This window comes from Corylus avellana, chromosome ca5, assembly GCF_901000735.1.
Source record: "Corylus avellana chromosome ca5, CavTom2PMs-1.0".
NCBI lineage: Eukaryota > Viridiplantae > Streptophyta > Magnoliopsida > Fagales > Betulaceae > Corylus > Corylus avellana.
Genome location: NC_081545.1, coordinates 18,600,046 through 18,619,877, shown reverse-complemented (window position 1 = coordinate 18,619,877; position 19,832 = coordinate 18,600,046). Strand labels below are relative to the sequence as shown.

The following is a 19,832-nucleotide window of genomic DNA, read 5'->3' as shown; positions in this document are numbered from 1 at the left end:
ATCGATGAGACCAGTGTCAGTACTGATCAACTCATCTTTAACCTTGTGAGCAAATAATGAGGGCAAACCATCAATAAACTTTTCTTTCCAATAAGGCTTTTGGCTATCAGACCTCATCATAACACGGGAAAGAAAAACATCTTGATACCATCTATAGTCAGACATAGTAGGGCATCGAAGATTGTTCAAATAATCAGAAATACGAGAAGTAATGTTGGAGGGAGTTCCAACAAAATTCTTGATAATTGTATAAATCAAGGTGTTAACACCATCAGGTTCACCCATGCCAACGTCCTCATTGAAAATGGGTATACCTTCTTCATCACACTTTACTGCTTTCCTGATTTGGTTTCTTCTGTCTTCAGTGAGATAATTATCCCACCAATTTCGAAGGGTACCAGAAAAACCAGTAGCAAGTAAATCCACAATATCAGTTTGACTTTTACTGTGGTTTGAGATGTAGGCATTAGCAACCATGGCCATGTGATTCATCTTGTTGAGCAGTTCTTGCTCAGACAAACCATCAATGTTCCATTCATACAACTTATCAGCAGAAACAGAAAATTGAGTATGCAAAAACCTTTCCTCAAATTGTAAATCAGGAGGGGTAGGTTTTGGATAAAAATTCTTTGTCTGATTGAAAGTTCTAGATCCGTCAAAGATCCTTTGGAGTTTTGGCTCCATTTCAATCTTGCCAAAGTTTTGTTCAAGAACTTTGATGTCAGAATCTGTGGAATCAGCAGAGGATTCAGAATCAGATGAAAAAGCTTTTTCCATGGCAAAATTCTGACCAGAGGTACTGGCACGAGTCGTCTTTAACTCGGTCAGTTCTGCAAGCAATTTGTTCACTTTCTCAGTGTTCTTCTGAGAAGTGGTTTTTAAACCAGGAGATTTCTTTAAATCAGGGAGAGAAATCAGTGGTTTTTCAATCTTTGGGGGAACAGAGGAAAACTTTAAATCAGAGGAAGAAGAAGAAATTTTTCTTCAATCCGATCTAACTGTTGACCTATGATATGAATAGATTGGGAAATAAAATTGTTTTGCTCAATGATTCTCCTATCGTTCGTGATAGGGTCCTTATCATGAGTTTTGAAAGGGGAACACTTAACAACCATGTTGTTGACATCCAGAAGAGTGTTTGTAGTGGGAGGATGGGAAGATCTGACGACAGATTTATCCTCTTTAACAAACTTCTGTTTGACAACGTTCAAATCATTTTCGTCCGGAAAATGTTTTTGGAGAAAATCAAAAAACAAAATGTGAGTCTGGGACTCGATCATAGCTTCGGCCCATTGGACCTTGATACGATCTCGTTCCTTTTGGGAATACTTAGCACGGTAAGCATGCCGCAACTCACGATTTTCTTTTGAAGAAAAATCTTTGTTCAAAGCTTTCCAATCAATAACAGAGAAAAAGTCTTTGATGTGGGCAGTGATAACATTACACTGATGGGGAAAATCAGATGTAACTGGAGCAACAAAATCAGAAGCAGAGGGAGAAAGAGATCCGCGATCGTCATCCGTCAGTGGATGATTTTTCGTGGAATAAAAAGTAGATGAAACTTGGGAATCAGTGGAAATTCCTTTGAGTTTCAAACCAGGATTAACAGTGGGATGAAGATGAGGAGAATCGTTAAGGGATTCGTCGACATCTTTATCTCTACGACGGAGTCCTTCTGAGGTCGTTGAACCAGCAAAAGAATTCCTTCGTTCGTTAATCAACAGGGGACGTTCAATTCTGTTTGAAAATCCCAAATCAGCAAAATTGATTTTAACAGATCCATCCATGTATTGTTGGATGTAATCAAGATTAGAGGCATCGTTAACTACTCGAGAAGGTTTTGCAACATTCTCCAAAAGCCACTCGTTGGGGAGTTCAATCTCCGACCACCGAATCATTTTTGGGGTTTTAATATGAGCATTCTGAGTAGAGCTCTGAATCAACAGAGTCGATTCGCCAGTATTCTTAATCACAGCACGTGGATCAAGATTTGTTTTCATCAACTTGTAATAAACACGATAGATGATAGCTATAGGATGGCTACCAACTTCCATGTTATAACCAGATGTGAGAATATTCAGCGTCAGTGCTTTCAGAATATGAACATCGGTTAAACTCAAAGTCATGTTTGGGAAAACATCAAAGTGGACAGGGCCACCAAACAAAGATGACTGAATCAAACTAATAATGCTTGTTTTAAAATCAAGAAAACGAGCATCACGCAAACAAAGCAAAACAGATGCATTAATACCGAGTCGAGTCAAAGCTTTGACTGCAACTTGGACAGAACCAACATGCAAAAATCTGTATTTCTTTGCAAGAGCATTGTTAACAAAACGCTTGCTGAACAAGGTAATAGTCTGATTATTACCCGAGACCGGAAAGGTCTGTTCAACAGTTTTGACAGAATATTGAATCTTAAAAGAAGATTGAAACCAAGTAGTATTGTAGATATCCCTAGCGTCCAGCTTGGGGATGTTCCACTTACTAAAATCAGCATTATCATCAACCAAAATGTTTTCATAGTTAACCACGTCCTGTGGCAAACTGGAATTAGAGCTAACAGAAGAATTAGATCTGAACATTATGACATACAAACTAAACTCATAATCACTCACTGGGTGAAGTCTTAAAGGATCTCATCCTAGGTACTCACTCACTGGTAAACTTCCTAAGTGTGTCCTCACTAAGTGTATGACTAGCACACGCAGACCCTTGGCCTAACATACAGGTTGCGCAGACCCTTGGCCTAGCCCTCAGCACCTACTTAATGCCCTAACTCGCCTCTCCTGGGCTTCAAACGGGACTTACAGGTTCGCAAACTGAGGTGACGGGGTGTCAACTTGAAACTGTACTGACGGGGTGTTGTGCTACAATCAAAGTGACTAGGATCTCGACACAGAGAAAGGATAACAGGTAATGAACAAAAAGGAGGGGAGAAAGACTGTGCACTCAGGGGGGGAGAAAGAGAGAAGATGTATAATCAAGGCAGCAAACAGATCGGAACTCTTATGGCTCTGATACCAAACGAAGGGGGTAGAAGCGCAGTATGCATAGAGATGCAGGGGAGGAGGGGTAGGTGATAATAAATGCAGAACATTAGCAGTTGAAAATCAAAGCAATAGAACCGTCTGTAGGTGCTGAGGGATATGTTGGAGTGTGTAGTGAAAAGGCAATAGCTAGAGTAGTGAGTTGTACTTTTTCACTAGCTAAACTAACAACCATTGTTGGAGATGCTCTAACCAATCTCCTCTATCCCTTTAGGAAAGCTATCTTGTAATCCATGAAGTAAAAGACACCCTTCGTAGGGAGCACATAACCAATCTCCTCTATCCCTTTAGGAAATCTATCATGTAATCCATGAAGTAAAAGATACCTTCCGTAGGGAGCAAGGTCCATGGCTAAGGCAAGGTGCCCTCACTTCATCATTTATGATAAATCTATGATGAACACTTCTAGATTCAAAAAACGTATGGGTTTTGTTAATAGTTACAATTCTTTCACAACATGAGACATTGCCTCTTTTGCTTCAAAGAAACAACCTTTCCTAATTAAATTAGGAACCTTAACCCATATCCATATTTTCTGATGTTTAATAGAAAAAATTTCAATCTTCTCAAAAGTTTTCGATAACTTGTCCATTAAGAGCTTGGTAGTTTTTCATACCAACTCCATCAACAAAACTCACCATGGATCATAGTCACAAAGGCAACATTCAATCAATGAATTAAATTCATGATTGGTATGTCATAATTAACCTTTTTGTGGTATTTTGGTTTTTCAACCATGGTACCACCTTTGTATGACTTTTCAATCATTACAATAACCCACAAGCAATCAAAAGATTTTAACTTAATAAAAATCATTTATTGCTAACCAAAGAATTCCTAAGAAAACTTTGTATAATTTCATACTCTTTAGCCATAAACTTGAAACTCAATTTCAAGAATAGCTAAACTTTTATGAAATTAATCTTGTAAAAAATTTCTTTTGTGTCTCAAATACATTGTATTAGGTATACAACATTTTAATAATCAAAATTTCACAAATCTTTGATTATAACACAAAACAAATTTTTACAAACCAAAACTGGGTACATGATTTTCTGAATTTCAGATTTGTTGACGAATGTTCAATGGATCATAACTTTTTCGATATAACTCGAAACATAAATCCTTTCAAACCATAGCGTCAAACACAATTTTTTCAATTAAAAACAAGTGTCCAAATATTCTTAGGACTTGTCTATAGCATCAGATCAAAATATTAATTCTCACAGGCCTAGCTGTAGAAATCTAGAATTTCAAACGTGCTGACAAATAGTAAAATGGTCATATCTCTTTCGATAAAAAGCGAAATACGATTCTGGTTCGACCAAAATGTCAACTGCAATTTTTTCATGCAGGAACAAGTCTCAAACAATTATTAGGACTTGCCATAAACATATATTAAAAATCATAATCCCTATATCCTTGCAAAAAAACTGTAACTTTGTCCTAAATGCTGAATTCAAAATAAAAATAGCAAACGAACTCCAAACGACTTGAAATTTTTCAGTTTAGATCCTAACATGTTAGAGAACATGTTACAAATCTTAAACAAACTTTTCAGTATTTGGAAGTCCCCGAAAAAAATTCTGAATTTAGCAATAAAAAACTGAAAAACAGTTTTCTATAAACTACATTCTTCACCATGTTTTCAATAAAGTAGTCTATGATACCAATTGTTGGGAATAGGATTGCAAATCAAAATATTTGCGCAGCAGAATAATCAAATTTCTATGCCCAATAACTCTTTATGAAAAACATGTAAAGAACAGTTGCTATTTAAAATAAAATTGCAAGAACGAAGAATACTTACTTTGATATCAACGGCCACTCCTGGTTTTGGGCAATAATCTTCTTGCTTCTCCAAGAACATGTTCTTTCTTGTTCAAGAATACAAAGGACAAGTTCTTCTTTCTTCAAAAACACGACAAATCTCAGGGATGATGAAACCTCTAGATCTTCTCACCAATGACTCTTGGCTCTTCAAATCTTAAACTTTTGTTCTTCGTAAGTTAACACAAGAACTATTAATTCTTAGAGAGTTTTTGAAAATTAATTATCAAGAGAACTTAATAGGATGAGTGATTCGAGAACTTACGCTCTTCTCTATTTATAGGCTTAACATGCTAGCAGAGGTTGTGAAATAAACAATGTAGGACAAAGTAGGAGTAGTAGTAGAAAACCCAGTTCCATTGGGATTGCTAGGAGTGGACAGCTGGGGCTTGTAAAAACCCTAGACTCCACCTCCTTAGAAAGTAGCGCATAGGGCCAGGGAAATTTTCCCTTGCCCATTCGTCTACCACATGCTGATGGGCCCTAGGCTTAGGTTTTAACCCAAGCTCCCCCACCATACTCAACGCATAGGGCCAAGGAATTTTCCCTGGCCTTATGCGTGTACCTTGTCTACTGGGCTTCTAGGTTTTATCCCAAACCCAATTCTCCAATATATCTCTAACCCACATTTTAAATAAATTGAAACATTTAGCCCAATAAATAAAAAGCATTATTATGGTCAAATTACATCCATTTGGTGAGGGACCTAAAGGGAGAAATATTATTGGCTTAAATATGTTCATAACCATGTTTATTACGCAATAATATTTTAATCACAATTAATTCTACTAAATAATTGTGACTGCACTCCAATAAATATTTTTGATAAAATAGTTAATCCCTTTGACTTACTTAATGTTAACTTATAATTCTTCCATGAAATATTCCGTAACAGAATTAAGACTAAAGGTACTACCACTTAATTCTCTACCTATTTATCTTTGAGTCTCTGATTTTACATTATTCTCATAGTTGTGCAAAGCACATGTATATATTTTGGTATGCCAACCAAAATGCTTCGGCCAAAGACTCTGAAAATAATATCCATAAAATCTAAAACAATGGGAAATTTCTTATCTCTTTGTTCTCCTACAAAGGATTTGGATTCCCTCTTGGAAAAAGCTTTCCCATAATATTTTCATGTGATCACCCAATGTATTGAGGTTAGTTCAACCGATGATAGGTCTGACTCTTTGATACATCAAAGCAACCTACATGAAATATATGAGTCCACAATTTCCTCAGGATTTAGAATCAAAGTCTTAAGTAGTATTTGATGAGTTACTGTCTTTCCTTATAGACAGTATCTTTGTGGAAATACAACTTCTTGGTCCGTTCAGTACCTTAAGTTCTCAGCACCTACGAATCAATCCGAAGTCACCGCTTGGCTTGTTCAAGGTAGATCACTAAGATTCGATGTGTAACAGTCATACCCAAAATGGAATGCCCTAGTTCCATTTATCGATGGCAAACTTTATATATTTAAGCTACAAGGATTATTGACTAAGACATTGTATGATAACCACGTTACTAACACCTAAAACCATATTCAATGTAATCCTAAGACTTTTCACATGCATCATATTTATGATGAACTTTGGTAGTAAGCATGTAAAAGATATTTTATATGGCATATGCTCAAATCATTTAATTAGTGAATATAACATATATTCATTGCAAACATTTCAATGTTGAAACAAATATAAAATAATTAGGATTTAGGGCACAATTCCCAACACTATTTGCCTCCCATTATAGTGGCTCCAGAACCTCTAGCCTTCTTATATATGAATCACCTTGGCGAACAAATATTGTCCGCTACAACTCAGGTGGCTTATTTGTTTTTTGTTTAGTTTTAGTTGGTTTTTTTTTTTTTTTTTTGGTGGTTTGGTTGATGATAAACAAGGAGAGTAATCAAATATGTTTAAGCTCAAAAGGTGTTTAGGAATCTCTCCAACAATTATGAAAAATAGCCTATGGGACTTCTAAACGTTGTGGCTTATGAAACTTATAAATATTCGGAGGAAATTGAAGTTTTTAGGTTAAATTGGCTAGGTTAGAACAATTTTATCGGGTCATCGACTGAACTTATTGAGTTTCTGTGACGTCCCACGTCGCTTGGGTATGGAGATGGGGATGTGCTTATATGTATACTTTCACCCTTTATGACAAACAACGCGTTTTAAAGCCGTGATGGTCATAATCACATTAGAACTCCGCAGTTAAGCAAGCTTATGTGAGTAGTACAAGTATGGGTGGCCTCCTAGGAAGTCTGGTTAGGGGGAGCCAAAAGCGGACAATATTGTGTGTCAATAGGGTGGGGTGTTACAAATGGTATCAAAGCCATTGCCCAGCCTAAGATGAGGAGAGCATGCACAAGCCCATGAAGATCGCTAGTTGGCACTCGTTGGGACGCTAAGAATGGGCTAATCCTATGAGGGTCGCCAGCGGGAATGCTAGATCTTAAGAGGGGGTGATTGTAACGTCCTACATCGCCTGGGTATGAAGATAGGGATGTGCTTATATGTATACTTACACATTTCATGACAATAATGTGTTTTAAAGCCATGATGGTTATGAATTTATCAGAACTCTGGAATTAATAGTGCTTCTCCGAGAGTAGTACCAAGATATGACCGTTTTACTTTGACTAGGTTTGTGTTAGACTACATTCAAAAACTTGAACTTTTCATGTCTTGTACCGACTTAATTCTTGACTCAAGACTAAACATGACAACCCAAAAACATGTTTTCACACATGAATATGCGAACACAAAAATAAAAATATAATGATTTGGTATGATAAATTTAATTATTATTATTATCAAAATATCAATATTTTTCTTTCTCAAAATATATGTGGTACATGGTTCTATTCATACATTTAACACATAAAGACCGGTGCAATGTAATGAATAAATTTCATTTCATTTGTATGATCTAGATTTTGTTAAGTTTACTAATTAGGATGAGTCTTTCACGTCAAATTCAAAATGATTGCACTTGGATTTGAGGATTAAAGGTTAAGAAAAGAAAAATGTTTGAATTAAAAGAGAAATGCTACACATCTCAAATTTTCTTTCCAAAAGTTGGTTCCTAAATGACGTATCATTATCTCATGAGATTTATTATTTTAAGAAATGTGTCACTAATTCCTGGAATGATGACACATCATTTGGGAGCCAACTTTTGAATTTTTTTTTTTTGAGAAGTTTATCATTCCTCGAATTAAAAACAACATCTCATACTTAATTATTTATCTATAAATTTCATCATACTTCATAAAATGCAAACCCTTTTCTTTAACTATTTTCCTAAAAAAAAGGAGAAAAATTCACAAAGTTCGAAAACTCTCAATTTAGTGTATCGAACTTTTAATTTTTTCAATGACACCCAACCATTAGGCTTTTCTATTAAATCTATCAAAATTCTAAAAAATGTACATTTTTTAAAATAAAAAATTGCTAAGATCAAGCATTGATATTTTTGTAAATTTCATTAGGCTCCGTTTACATCTACGTAAAATGGTTTCCAGAAAATGATTTTCGTATTTTACGGTGCTTACTTTGACGTAAAATAGTGGTCAACGGAAAATATTTTCCTTTTGACCGAAAATTCTTCTTTAATTTTCGGAAAATGGTTTATGGTTTTAAAAACCGTAAACCATTTTCCGACTATGAGCATCTCATTCTTAAATCGATGGACCTTGCCAAGACCTGCCCAGAACTTCGTCGAGACTTGACTGGGACCCTCCCAAGACCTAACCGGGACTTGCTTAGGACCCGCTCAGGACCTGACCGGGACCCTCCCGGGACTTGATCGGGACCCACCCGGGACCCGCCCGGGACTTGACCGAGGCCCGCCAGGGATTTGCCCGGGACCGGCCCGAGACTTGACCGGGACCCTCCTAGGACTTGACTAGGACCCGCCCGGGACCTGCCCGAGACTTGACCGGGACCTGACCGGAATCCGCTCGAGACTTGCCTAGGACCCCGGTGGGACCTGCTCGGGACTTGACCAGGACCCGCCCGGGACCTGCCCGGGAACCGCTCGAGACTTGCCCAGGACCCCAGTGGGACCCACCCTGGACTTGACCGGGACCCGCTTGGGACCTGCCCTGGACTTGACCGAAACTCGCTCGGGACTTGACTGAACTTGCCTGGGACCTAACCGGGACCCACCAAAACTTGACCGAGACCCACCCAAGACTTACCTGGGACTTGCTCGAGACTTGACTGGACCTGCCCAAGACCCGCCCGAGACTTGCCCGGTCGGGTCTCAGGTGGGTTCAGGTTAAGTCCCGACGGGGTCCCGGTCAAGTCTCGGGCAAGTCCCGACGAGGTCCCGAGCAAGTATTGGGCAGGTCCCGGTCAAGTCCCAGCGGGTCGCAGGCGGGTTCTGGTCAAGTTCCGACGGGGTCTTGGGTATGTCCCGAGAGGGTCTCGAGCGGGTCCCGGTCAAGTCCCAGTGGGGTCCTGGTCAAGTCCCGGGCAGGTCTTGAGCAAGTCCCGGTCAGGTCCTGGTCAAGTCTTGGGTAGGTCCCGGCGGGGTCTCGGGCAAGTCCCTGGCTGGTCCCGGTCAAGTCTTGGTCAAGTCTTGGGTGGGTCTCGGGCAAATCCCGGGTGGGTCCTGGTCAAATCCCGGGTAGGTCCCGGCGAGGTCTCGGACAAGTGCCGGTTAAGTTCCGGCTAGGTCTTGAGCAGGTCCTTGCAGGGTCTCGAACAAGTCCCATGCAGGTCCCGGCGGGGATCTTATTGGAAAAAATATATATAAAAAAAGATATTAAAAAAAAATTATTTTTCATGTGCAAGGTAAACAATGTAAAATGTTTTCGATGGAAAATATTTTCAGGGAAAATGGCTTTCCTGAAAATATTTTACGAAGGAAACCATTTTATGTCGAAGTAAACGGTGCAAAATGTTAAAAGTGAGATAATGACGTTTATACCCCTAAATTTTTTTAAAAATTTCAAATTTACCCTTCCAAATTTTAAAAAAAAAATCTGGACGTGAGCCGAGACCCACGCGGGTTTGGCCTGAGACCCGTGTGGCATGTCATTGGTCACTGCCAGAGCGGGTCTCGACCAAACTCGCAGTTTTTTTTTTTCTTCTTTTTAAAAAAAAACCTAAATATGGGGTATTTTAGTCTTTTTAGGTGTTGCTGTCAGAAGTTAATGGCTAAATGTGATGGAAGGGTCCAAATTAAGAGCAATTGAAAGTTTAAGGGTCAAAATTGAAAAATTTTAAAGTTCAAGAACTTGTCAAAATCGCATAAAAAGGTTCAGAATATAAAGTGAAATTTTCTCAAAATAAAAAAATGAATCCAAAAGTTGTTTAGTTGAGGTTCTCACTCCATCCAAGTTCCCGCGCCCTTTTAGCCTCCGATGTAAACCAAAGAAAACTGTTGGAATTCCAAAAAGCAAAAGGCGTGGCGATTATCATCCATTTGTTTATCAAACTTTGTGCACTGAAGTACACCATATATCATCCCATTACCAATTTATCAAACAAAAGCAAGGAAGAAACAAAAGCTCTAAAGCAGAAAGCACCGGCAGCAACATCGCCACCAACGCTTTTCTTTTCCTCTCCCATTAAGGCATTCTTCCCTTTGGCCCTTGCTTCTTTTCTTCCTCCATCGGCAATCCCTTGCCCCACTCGACTTCCAAAGTATCTCTTTCTTGTCTCTCTCTCTCTCTCTCTCTCTCTCTCTCTTTTATAACAGAAAGGAAAGCATGAGGCTCCTCAGTCCCACTTTCCTCCACTCTCATCCAAACCAAACAATTTCCTCCTCCTCCTACTCAGTGAATTCATTGCTGAAGATTTGGAGAGCTTGTAGCGATGGCGAGCACCAGCGGCACGAGGCCGCCGCGGAATCTGTCAAGGCGGATGACGCGAGCGCCGACGCGCAACGTGGACCTGCAAAACGAGGAAAACCCCATCAACGACAGCGAGCTCGTTCCCTACTCCCTCGCACCCGTCGTCCCCATCCTCCGCGTCGCCAATGAGGTCGAGAAAGAGAACCGCAGAGTCGCGTATCTCTGTAAGCACTCTCGCTCACGCGCGCACTCACAATCTTTAGTTATTTAAGTTGATTGTGATACTATTTTCTGTTATATATTATTGTAGGGGTTAAATAATATGATTTTTTTTTTTTTTATATATATATATGTGTGTGTGTGTGTGCCTTTATTCTTATTGTTTTGAGCGGGCTCATTCTGAATTTAATTGAATGGTGAAGAATGTAGAAAACTATTTGAACTCTTTTAGTTTTTTAATTTTTAATAATTTATCATGAGATAATGAAATTGTAACTGAAATTAGATATTTGTTTCTGAGATATGGAAATTATCAGAAATATTATAAACATGCCTGCCTTGCTTTTAACTGTAATGCTACTGAAATGATGAGGTCAAGAGGGTGGCGTTTAATAGAATATTTGCATAAATGATAGACGACTCTTAGCAGTTTGATTAGAATTAAGATAACACCAGCAGACTGAAATGTGAGCCGCTGCTGAACGTCATTGATAGAAGCAACTGTATTGTGTTGGTGGTTCTTAGATATGTGTAAATGCTGCTAATCTCAGGATATGTTGAAAACAATGAATCAGAAATTGGGAACTACTCTGCGTTCTACTCAATACACACGTTCACAAACTTACTGAGGATAAATATAAGACTAGTTCTAAAGCATAAAGGTTCACGACTAAGAATGGAATTTATAGAATGTAATTTTGAATTTTGAATAAATATAACACGTACAACAATATGAGAAACAAAGGAGATGCAGTGTAATTTTGAATTTACAGAATGGAATTCTTTCCCAAACATCAGAAAGAAGCATTTCAAAATGCCAGGATGAGCAAAAGCCAAAGATGAGTGACGCAGCTCAAACCTTGCTGTGACTACAATGGGAACTCTTCAACAAAAAAGACTGACATGGAATAATAACTGTTACTGGGAGGATGGAGCAGATGCAAGATCTTATGGAGAACTCCATAAATAAAGAATTTCAAGAAAGGAAAAGAAAATGAAATAAAAAAACGCAGTATGAGAAGTGATCTTCTCACCACCAGAGCATTTCTTTATTGGACATGCGAATTTTGCGCCTCACAATACTGGTCTCAATCCCTACTAAAGGACTCTGGTGCTTGGTAAACAGCCAATGTAGAACTCAGTCACAAGAAACATGCATCCTAAGGGAAAGAGTTGGACATTGCTCCACACAGAATGGAAGGGTGCCCCTTGGACTATGGGAATAAGGCTTAGTTGAATTGGATATTTATTCCATTGACATGCTACTCTGTCAAGCCGTTTGGTTGTCTTCTTTGACCAATTTTACCTTAGGCTTGTCTTATATATTGCTTTTCTTTTGTCTTAACCTTGTTGTAATGATGATCTTGCATGCATAGATTTTATGACCCTATTCTGGACTTGAGCTTCTCTGGTTGTACATATTTTTTTTTTCTTGTATATTTGGTATTATTCCAATGAGAAATATAATCTGAATCTGCACCATATTATGTGAATCACATACTTTTTTACTGTGAATAGAATAGTTGAGCGAGAAATCATGTCATAGAAATTAATGGACACTGACAAGGAATCTTGTCATTTAAGATATTCCAACAAGCACATAATTGCTTTCTGGATGCTTTTGTAGCCAATGATATTCTTGTTTTTGACCCTTCTATAATTTTTTTCAATTAGGCCGCTTCCATGCGTTTGAGAAGGCACATACGATGGATCCATCATCAAATGGACGACGTGTTCGCCAATTCAAGACGTATCTGTTGCACAGACTTGAAAGGGTAGTTGATTTTTATGGGTTATTGTAATATCTTTCCTTCATTGGAGGATGGTTTGGTTTATTTGTTCACAACGTTTGTATACTACGCTTCTGATGAAAATCTGCCTATTTCATGTTTGTGTATGAAGTAGATGGGTGTTAATAATTGTTAATGTGAGACTGTAGCTATAGTAAAAGACATTGGGCTGTTTGATTGATTGCAAGGATTCTGTGCTTTGGTTTCCAATTTGCTCTCTTCTTATTTTTAGGTGTTCACAAAAACCCAGTGTCTAGCACCATCTTAGCTCCATTCTATGATGCCACTAATTTAATAGTTAGAAGATGTCGTGGTGAAGAGACTTCCCACAAACTCCTGATCATTATATTATGCAACAAAACCATGCTAATAATTATGAGCTGCTTTGTTGTTGTTATGCTTAATCTCAACATCTTATTGCTTACTTGGCTGTATCTCTCTTGCATAGTTTATAACGTAGGAAGTAGGATCTCTTTCAGTTTTCTGTTTTCTTGCTTTCTGCTTAATACCATCTCTGATCTGGTTTACACCATTAACTTTTATGAAAAGGTGAGATGTGCAATTTTTAGTAGGAAATTGCAAATAATGTATAACTTGAATTGAAAGATAATAATTGCAGTCTCATCACAACTTTTAAGATAAAGTTATTTTGAAGACTAAAATCCGTTTCATATTTGACTGGTTCTAATGGCAAATCGAAGTGATTTTTAATATTTTAAAATCTCTTTGTCGCAGGAAGAAGATGAAACAGTGCGTACCCTTGCAAAAACTGATCCAGGAGAGATTCAGTTGTATTATAAGGAATTCTATGAGAAAAATATCAGAGATGCTGAACATACAAAAAGACCGTGAGGCTTGATTTTGAACTTTTACATAACTATATTTTGCCAAGCACATTATTCCATGTATCATACTTTTTTTGATTTACTTTTTTCAACTGATGAAGGGAGGAGATGGCAAAGATTTGTCAGATTGCAACCGTGTTGTATGAGGTGCTGAAGACAGTTGTACCTTCTGGGAAAATTGATGCTGAGGTTTGATTTGTATAATTTTGTTATCATGTCCGGAATTCTCTTAATTACCTACTTTTGGGTGGAAACAACTGAGCATATAATGTTCAATTGATTTTGTCATTACAGACACAAAGATATGCTAAAGATGTTGAGATGAAAAGGGAACAGTATGAACACTATAACATTCTTCCACTGTATGCACTTGGGGTTAAACCACCAATTATGGAACTTCCTGAGGTTGTTAAAATGCAGCTTATGTATTATTGAGTAGTTTTGCTTATCGAATTTGTTCTAATTAATCCTTCACTTTGGTTCTCTTTCTTCCTTCTTTTCAAACAATAATTAGATCAAAGCAGCGGTTCATGCTCTACGTAATGTGAATAATCTTCCAATGCCAAGAATCCAATCAAGTCCTGGTGTCCCTATGGACGACAGTTCAGGAATGTCTACGGAGAGGGTTAAATCCATCATTGATATACTCGATTGGCTTTCATCTATTTTTGGATTTCAGGTAAATTGTATCTTGAATGTCTCCCTTCTAATTTTAGCTCATAGCTCATATATACTTTTTACATGGCATAGGCTGGTAAGCTTACCTGCAGCGTTGTGCCTTAAGTAGGCTTCCACTGCACCAAATTTAAGTTACTAAATAGACTTTGTAATCTGGGTTTTTGGATCTCCCTCAATGGCGACACAGCTTGTCTCACTGGGCCACAACTTCTTTATTAATGATATTTATTTAGAGAAAAATAGGGAAATTGTTTGCTGGAGGAAAAGAACGGTCTGCTTGTCTTATTGATCCTCTTATAGAAGTATTTGATGTAGACCAAAGTAGTGAAGCAAAATGAATCTTGATTTAGGGCCAGCTGTCACAGATCACAGCACACTCAAAGATACCCTTAAGAAGGGTTCAGAACTCAGCCTTTTATGGCCTGCTTCTCGATTGTCCATTCTAACCTTAATATGGAACACAATACATTCTTTAATACTCTAGACTTCAGTTTACTAGATACCCAGAATCTACCACACTCCCGTTGCTCCATCCTTCCCAAGAAAAGGCTTTAAGGACTCCTAGACTATGGATTCTTTGACTCATTAACTTAAAAGCTTGCAGTCTGATACAGTACTACTAAGTATCATATTAATTTAGACCGTCTTCCTTTTTGATGACTTCTACATTACTGAAATCTGGTTTTCACATTTCTGGGTGCTAGCTACCATCAGGTACTGTTGTTTAATATGAGAATGTGGTAACAATAAAGGGGTTGTTTCCACTACTAAACACTACAGCAGATCATGTGCTTCTTTTCACATTTCCCAGGGATTATGACTATCACTCCCACCAGCGTATTCTAAATCAGTTTCTCCTGAAGGAACTATGAAGCACAGCCAATAAAAAAAATTATATATAGAAATCCATGTGATGTGAAAGAAGTTTCTCATGTGATATGAAAGAAGTTTCCATCTAGTCAACTAACTCTCAATCTTTTCACAATGCCATCCCAAATAGACTTGGCCATGTAACAAACCCCCAACAGAAGACCAAGATACTTCAAGGGCAAAGAGGAAGTTGAACAACCCAAAATGCCAGCCAGCACATCTACATTATCCACATTACCCACAGGAACCAAAACTGACTTGGCCAGATTAACCTTTAAACCAAAAACAACTTCAAAGCTTAAGAATAAAACACACAGATAGCGAAAATGATAAGGGTTAGCCCCACAAAAGTGTGGAATATTTACCACATCAGAGGGCCTAGATCTGACAGAGAAGCCTAAGTGAAGATACCTGCCAACAGTAGCAATAAACATTTTACTTAAAGCCTCCATGACAACTACAAATAGAAGAGGAGAAAGAGGATCACCTTGCCTCAACCCACGAGAGCTACTGAAGAAGCAGGACGGAGTACCATTAACCAGGACGCAAAAGCGCACCAAAGAGATGCAATGCACTATCCAAGAACATCATTTCTCCTCAAAACCGCATCTTCTCAATATATACAATAAGAACTTTCAGTTGATGTGATCATATGCCTTCTCAATATCCAGCTAGCAAAGCATCCCTAGTTCACCACATTTGGTTCGACTATCCAAAAATTCATTTGTTATAAGAACTGAATCCAGAATTTGCCTACCTTTAACAAAAACATTATGAGGCTTTGAAATAACCTTCGCCACAAACCTTCTTAGTCTATTAGCAATAACTTTTGCAATGATCTTGTAGGCACCACTCACAAGAATAATGGGCCAGAAGTCCTTAAGATCAATCACCCCAGACTTCTTTGGGATATACTCATGTAGACATGTTTACATTAACGCAAATGAAAAGTTTTATGTTTTCTTTGGCTGAGAACCTATTGTGTAAGTGTAAATGTCTGGGTGGATATACTCACGAAAACATGTTTACATTGACGCAAATGAAAAGTTATATGTTTTCTTTTGCTAAGAACGTATGCTTGAGAATTCTATACTGTTTTGTGTAATGCATTCTTTCATGTAAATTCTGAGATCTCATACTTGTGATGGTGATTTTGGCAATGATCCTTTAATTCCATTGTGCTGCTACTAGTTATAATATTCCATCAATCCGTGTTGAGGTAGTGCTTTGTACGGGTCTGAGGTTTATCCGATAGGGGTGGGTACACAAAGTAGCCATGCCTTGGAGGGGTTTCTCATCGTCCCAAAAAAAAAAAAAAATGAAGTTATAAGATTCCATCATATGAATTGCTTTTAAGGGGAACATCAGTTTATCTGACTATGTTTTGTTGTTTTTTTCTTTTTTGGTTATGAAGAAAGGGAATATAGCAAATCAGAGGGAGCACCTAATATTGCTACTTGCCAATTTTCACATAAGGAATAAGAAAACTGAAGATCCTACTGAGGTACATCATAATGTTGTGGTCTACTTTTTCTTTCTGTTATTTGGGTTTCATTTCTCTGCTTGGTCATTTACTTTCATAAGTTGCATATTTATATGATTATATATTGAGGATTGATAGGAAGCTTACTGCAGTTGGATAGTGTCACTATACAACAGTTGAAGGACAAAATTTTTAAGAATTATTCTTCATGGTGTAACTATTTGCGCTGCAAATCAAAAATTAGGTAAGTGATTTTGTTGCTTTTTTTTAGCGTACCATATTTTTCAACAAGCACTAGGACATTATCATGAGTCCTTTACAAGTTTTTTTAGCATACCATGTTTTTTATGTGTGCACTTTACAGGATTCCTCAAGGTTGTGACAGACAACAGTTAGAGCTTATTTACATTGGACTTTATCTTCTTATATGGGGTGAAGCTTCAAATGTCCGATTCATGCCTGAATGCCTTTGCTATATTTTCCATAATGTATGTTTCTTATAAATTTATTCCAGTACGCCCAATATGAAGTATTTCTTATTTTGAGATGGTGCTAGTTTCTTGAGTTACTCTTATGCTAACATATGGTTTCTTTAATACCATTAGCAAACTTCCTTTCAACTATATATCAAGATTTGTTTCCCACATCATTATCATTGTTAATATTATCATGAGTCCTTAGATTATTCTCTATTTATTAAGAGACCTATCGTTGTTGTTTCCATTGCTTATCCCTATGCCAATGATTTTTTTTAATACTTCATTTATCCTTCCTTTTCTCAAAAAGGAATATATAAAGTAGAAAATCATTAGTGCATAGATTTATCCATTAAATTAATAAGAGATTGACATCAAACATATTCTCTGATGCTAAATCTGTTGCAAGAGTGTTTTAGGTTCAGCACCAAAACACCAAGAACATAGTTTTTGTGGTTGATTGAAGGTAGATAGTTTAGATACTATGAAAGTTAAGTAAAGATTAGGCTTTCAGTTGTAATTTGGGACTGGAATCCTTGTTGGAGGCTAAAACACAGCATATAGAAAGTAATGAGAGAGATAAAAGAAGATTCAACGTGAGAAGATTCCTATTCCGGCCTCAGTGGCGAAGCGCATTGAGAAGATTCAACGTGATTTCTTATGGGGTGGGATTGATGAAGAGTTTAAATTCCATCTGGTTAGTTGGAATAAGGTATGTTCTCCGATCTCTGAGGGAGGTTTAGGCATTCGGAATTTGCGTTTGATGAATCAAGCTCTTTTGGGAAAATGGTTATGGAGATTTGCTCAGGAGAAGGAGGCTTGGTGGAGGAAGATTTTGGTGGCAAAGTATGGTGCGGTTTGGGGTGATTGGTGCTCCAAGGTTCCCAGAGGATCGCAGGGGGTTGGGTTATGGAAGTATATATGCAGGGGGTGGAGGTCGTTCCAAAGCCACATTAGATTTATCCCTGGTCTTGGGTCCAATATCAGGTTCTGGGAGGATATTTGGTGCGGAGATATGTCTCTTAAGGAGGCTTTTCCTGGACTTTTCAACATAGCCACCATGAAGGATGCGTCTATTGCAGACAATAGGGAATGCTTAAATGGCTCTGTTCAGTGGAATGTTTCCTTCACTCGCAGGGTACATGATTGGGAAGTGGAGGTCTTGGCCTCTTTTTACACGCTATTGTATTCGCATCCGATGGGTGGGGAAGGGGAGGATAGAATAAGGTGGATCTCTTCTTGTAAAGGCAAATTTGAAGTAAGATCATTTTATAGGATCCTTGCTTCAAAAGACCCTACTCCCTTCCCTTGGAAAAGTATTTGGCGCACCAAGGCTCCTTCAAGAGTAGCCTTCTTCGTTTGGACGGCCGCGCTTGGAAAGATTCTAACTTTGGACAATGTTCGGAAGAGAGGTATTGTGGTGATAAATCGTTGTTGCATGTGTGAATCAGATGGGGAGTCTGTTGATCATCTCTTTCTTCATTGTGGGGTGGCGCGCACCATGTGGAACGCCATTTTCGTTCGGTTTGGTTTGTGTTGGGTTATGCCGGGTAACGTTAAGGAGTTGTTTGCTTCTTGGTGGACGGGTGGTAAATCCAGCAGCGCCGTTGTGTGGAAGATGGTTCCTCTATGCCTTATGTGGAGTATTTGGAACGAGAGAAATGCTAGATGTTTTGAGGACTCTTCAAGGAATATAGAGGACCTTATTCATTTTTTCTTGTACACTCTCTTCTCTTGGACTGCTGGTTGGCTAGCCCCTATAGTAATCAGCTTCCAAGATTTTCTTTTGATGTTCTCTTCTTCTTTCTCTTCCTCTTAGTCGCTCTCTTGTATACTCCCGGTGTACTAGGGTTGCGCCCCTCTGCGCTTTTTCTATATATCTTTACTTATCAAAAAAAAATGAGAGAGATAAAAGAAGAAAGAATAAGAATTTCTTTCTTATTCACTGGGTGTGTACAGCCAATAGGAAATGCATCACAGATCAAGCAATAGAAAAATGTTGGTAAGAAAAGGTTTCAAATCTAAATAAGAATTTCTAAGAAAAGGTTTCCAATCTGAACAAGGGCAAACAACGGTTATTTTGGAAGATTCAGAGTATGGCTTTGGTTTCAAAACAATAAATGCTAATTAATAGCAGGACTTTTGTGGGAGTTTATGGTCCTAATTCCGATAGGGATAGAAAGATCCTTTGGGATGAGTTAGTCGGCCTACTCGGTGGAATTTGCCTTGGTGCGTTGGGGGTGATTTCAACTTTACTAGATTCCCTAGTGAGAGATCTAGTGAAGCTCGATTGTGCTAAATGTATCAAAGTCAACCTGATAGTGCTACGTAGTTTAAGGATATTGCAGAGTATGAATGTTTCCTGACAAGGATGCCAAAGATTTTAAGTGGGGAGGTTGTGGTATCGCGGTAGGATTGGTATTGCGTCTTTGTTTTATGGAGCATGTACTTTGTTGATCTAGGCTACATAATCGAGTAATGTGGAACCCCAATTGTGATTAGTCTTTTTCTTTCTTTTTTTAGTGGGGGGGGGGATGGGGCGGAGGTGCCGATTTGATTAGCATCTCTAGGTTGTGTGAAAGAGAGGAGAGAGTGCAAAAGATAAATTGTGAATAGCATAACCTATTTATTCAAATTCGAAGTCAAATGAAATTTAGCATAATATCATAAATCATGGGAGTTATGGACCCTACAATTAGATGAAATTATGCCAGAAATAAAGCCCCAAATTATTTTCCATTCGACTTGGTTGGGTATTGTAAATAGCATCATAATT

The 19,832-nt window shown here is 38.1% G+C and overlaps 1 protein-coding gene across 2 annotated transcripts in view; it reads left to right on the top strand.

The window, feature by feature from the left end:
* The first annotated feature begins 10,372 nt into the window (after positions 1 to 10,372).
* Positions 10,373 to 19,832, top strand: part of LOC132183330 (callose synthase 7-like) — a 28,199-nt gene continuing 18,739 nt past the window's right edge. For both annotated transcript variants that reach the window (XM_059596741.1, XM_059596740.1), the window contains exons 1-9: positions 10,373 to 10,919; positions 12,589 to 12,689; positions 13,440 to 13,552; positions 13,651 to 13,738; positions 13,844 to 13,954; positions 14,064 to 14,228; positions 16,512 to 16,601; positions 16,733 to 16,824; positions 16,945 to 17,068. In XM_059596741.1, coding sequence (XP_059452724.1) covers positions 10,718 to 10,919; positions 12,589 to 12,689; positions 13,440 to 13,552; positions 13,651 to 13,738; positions 13,844 to 13,954; positions 14,064 to 14,228; positions 16,512 to 16,601; positions 16,733 to 16,824; positions 16,945 to 17,068 — 1,086 coding nt within the window. In that variant the 5' untranslated portion in view covers positions 10,373 to 10,717. The remainder of the gene's footprint in view (positions 10,920 to 12,588; positions 12,690 to 13,439; positions 13,553 to 13,650; positions 13,739 to 13,843; positions 13,955 to 14,063; positions 14,229 to 16,511; positions 16,602 to 16,732; positions 16,825 to 16,944; positions 17,069 to 19,832) is intronic.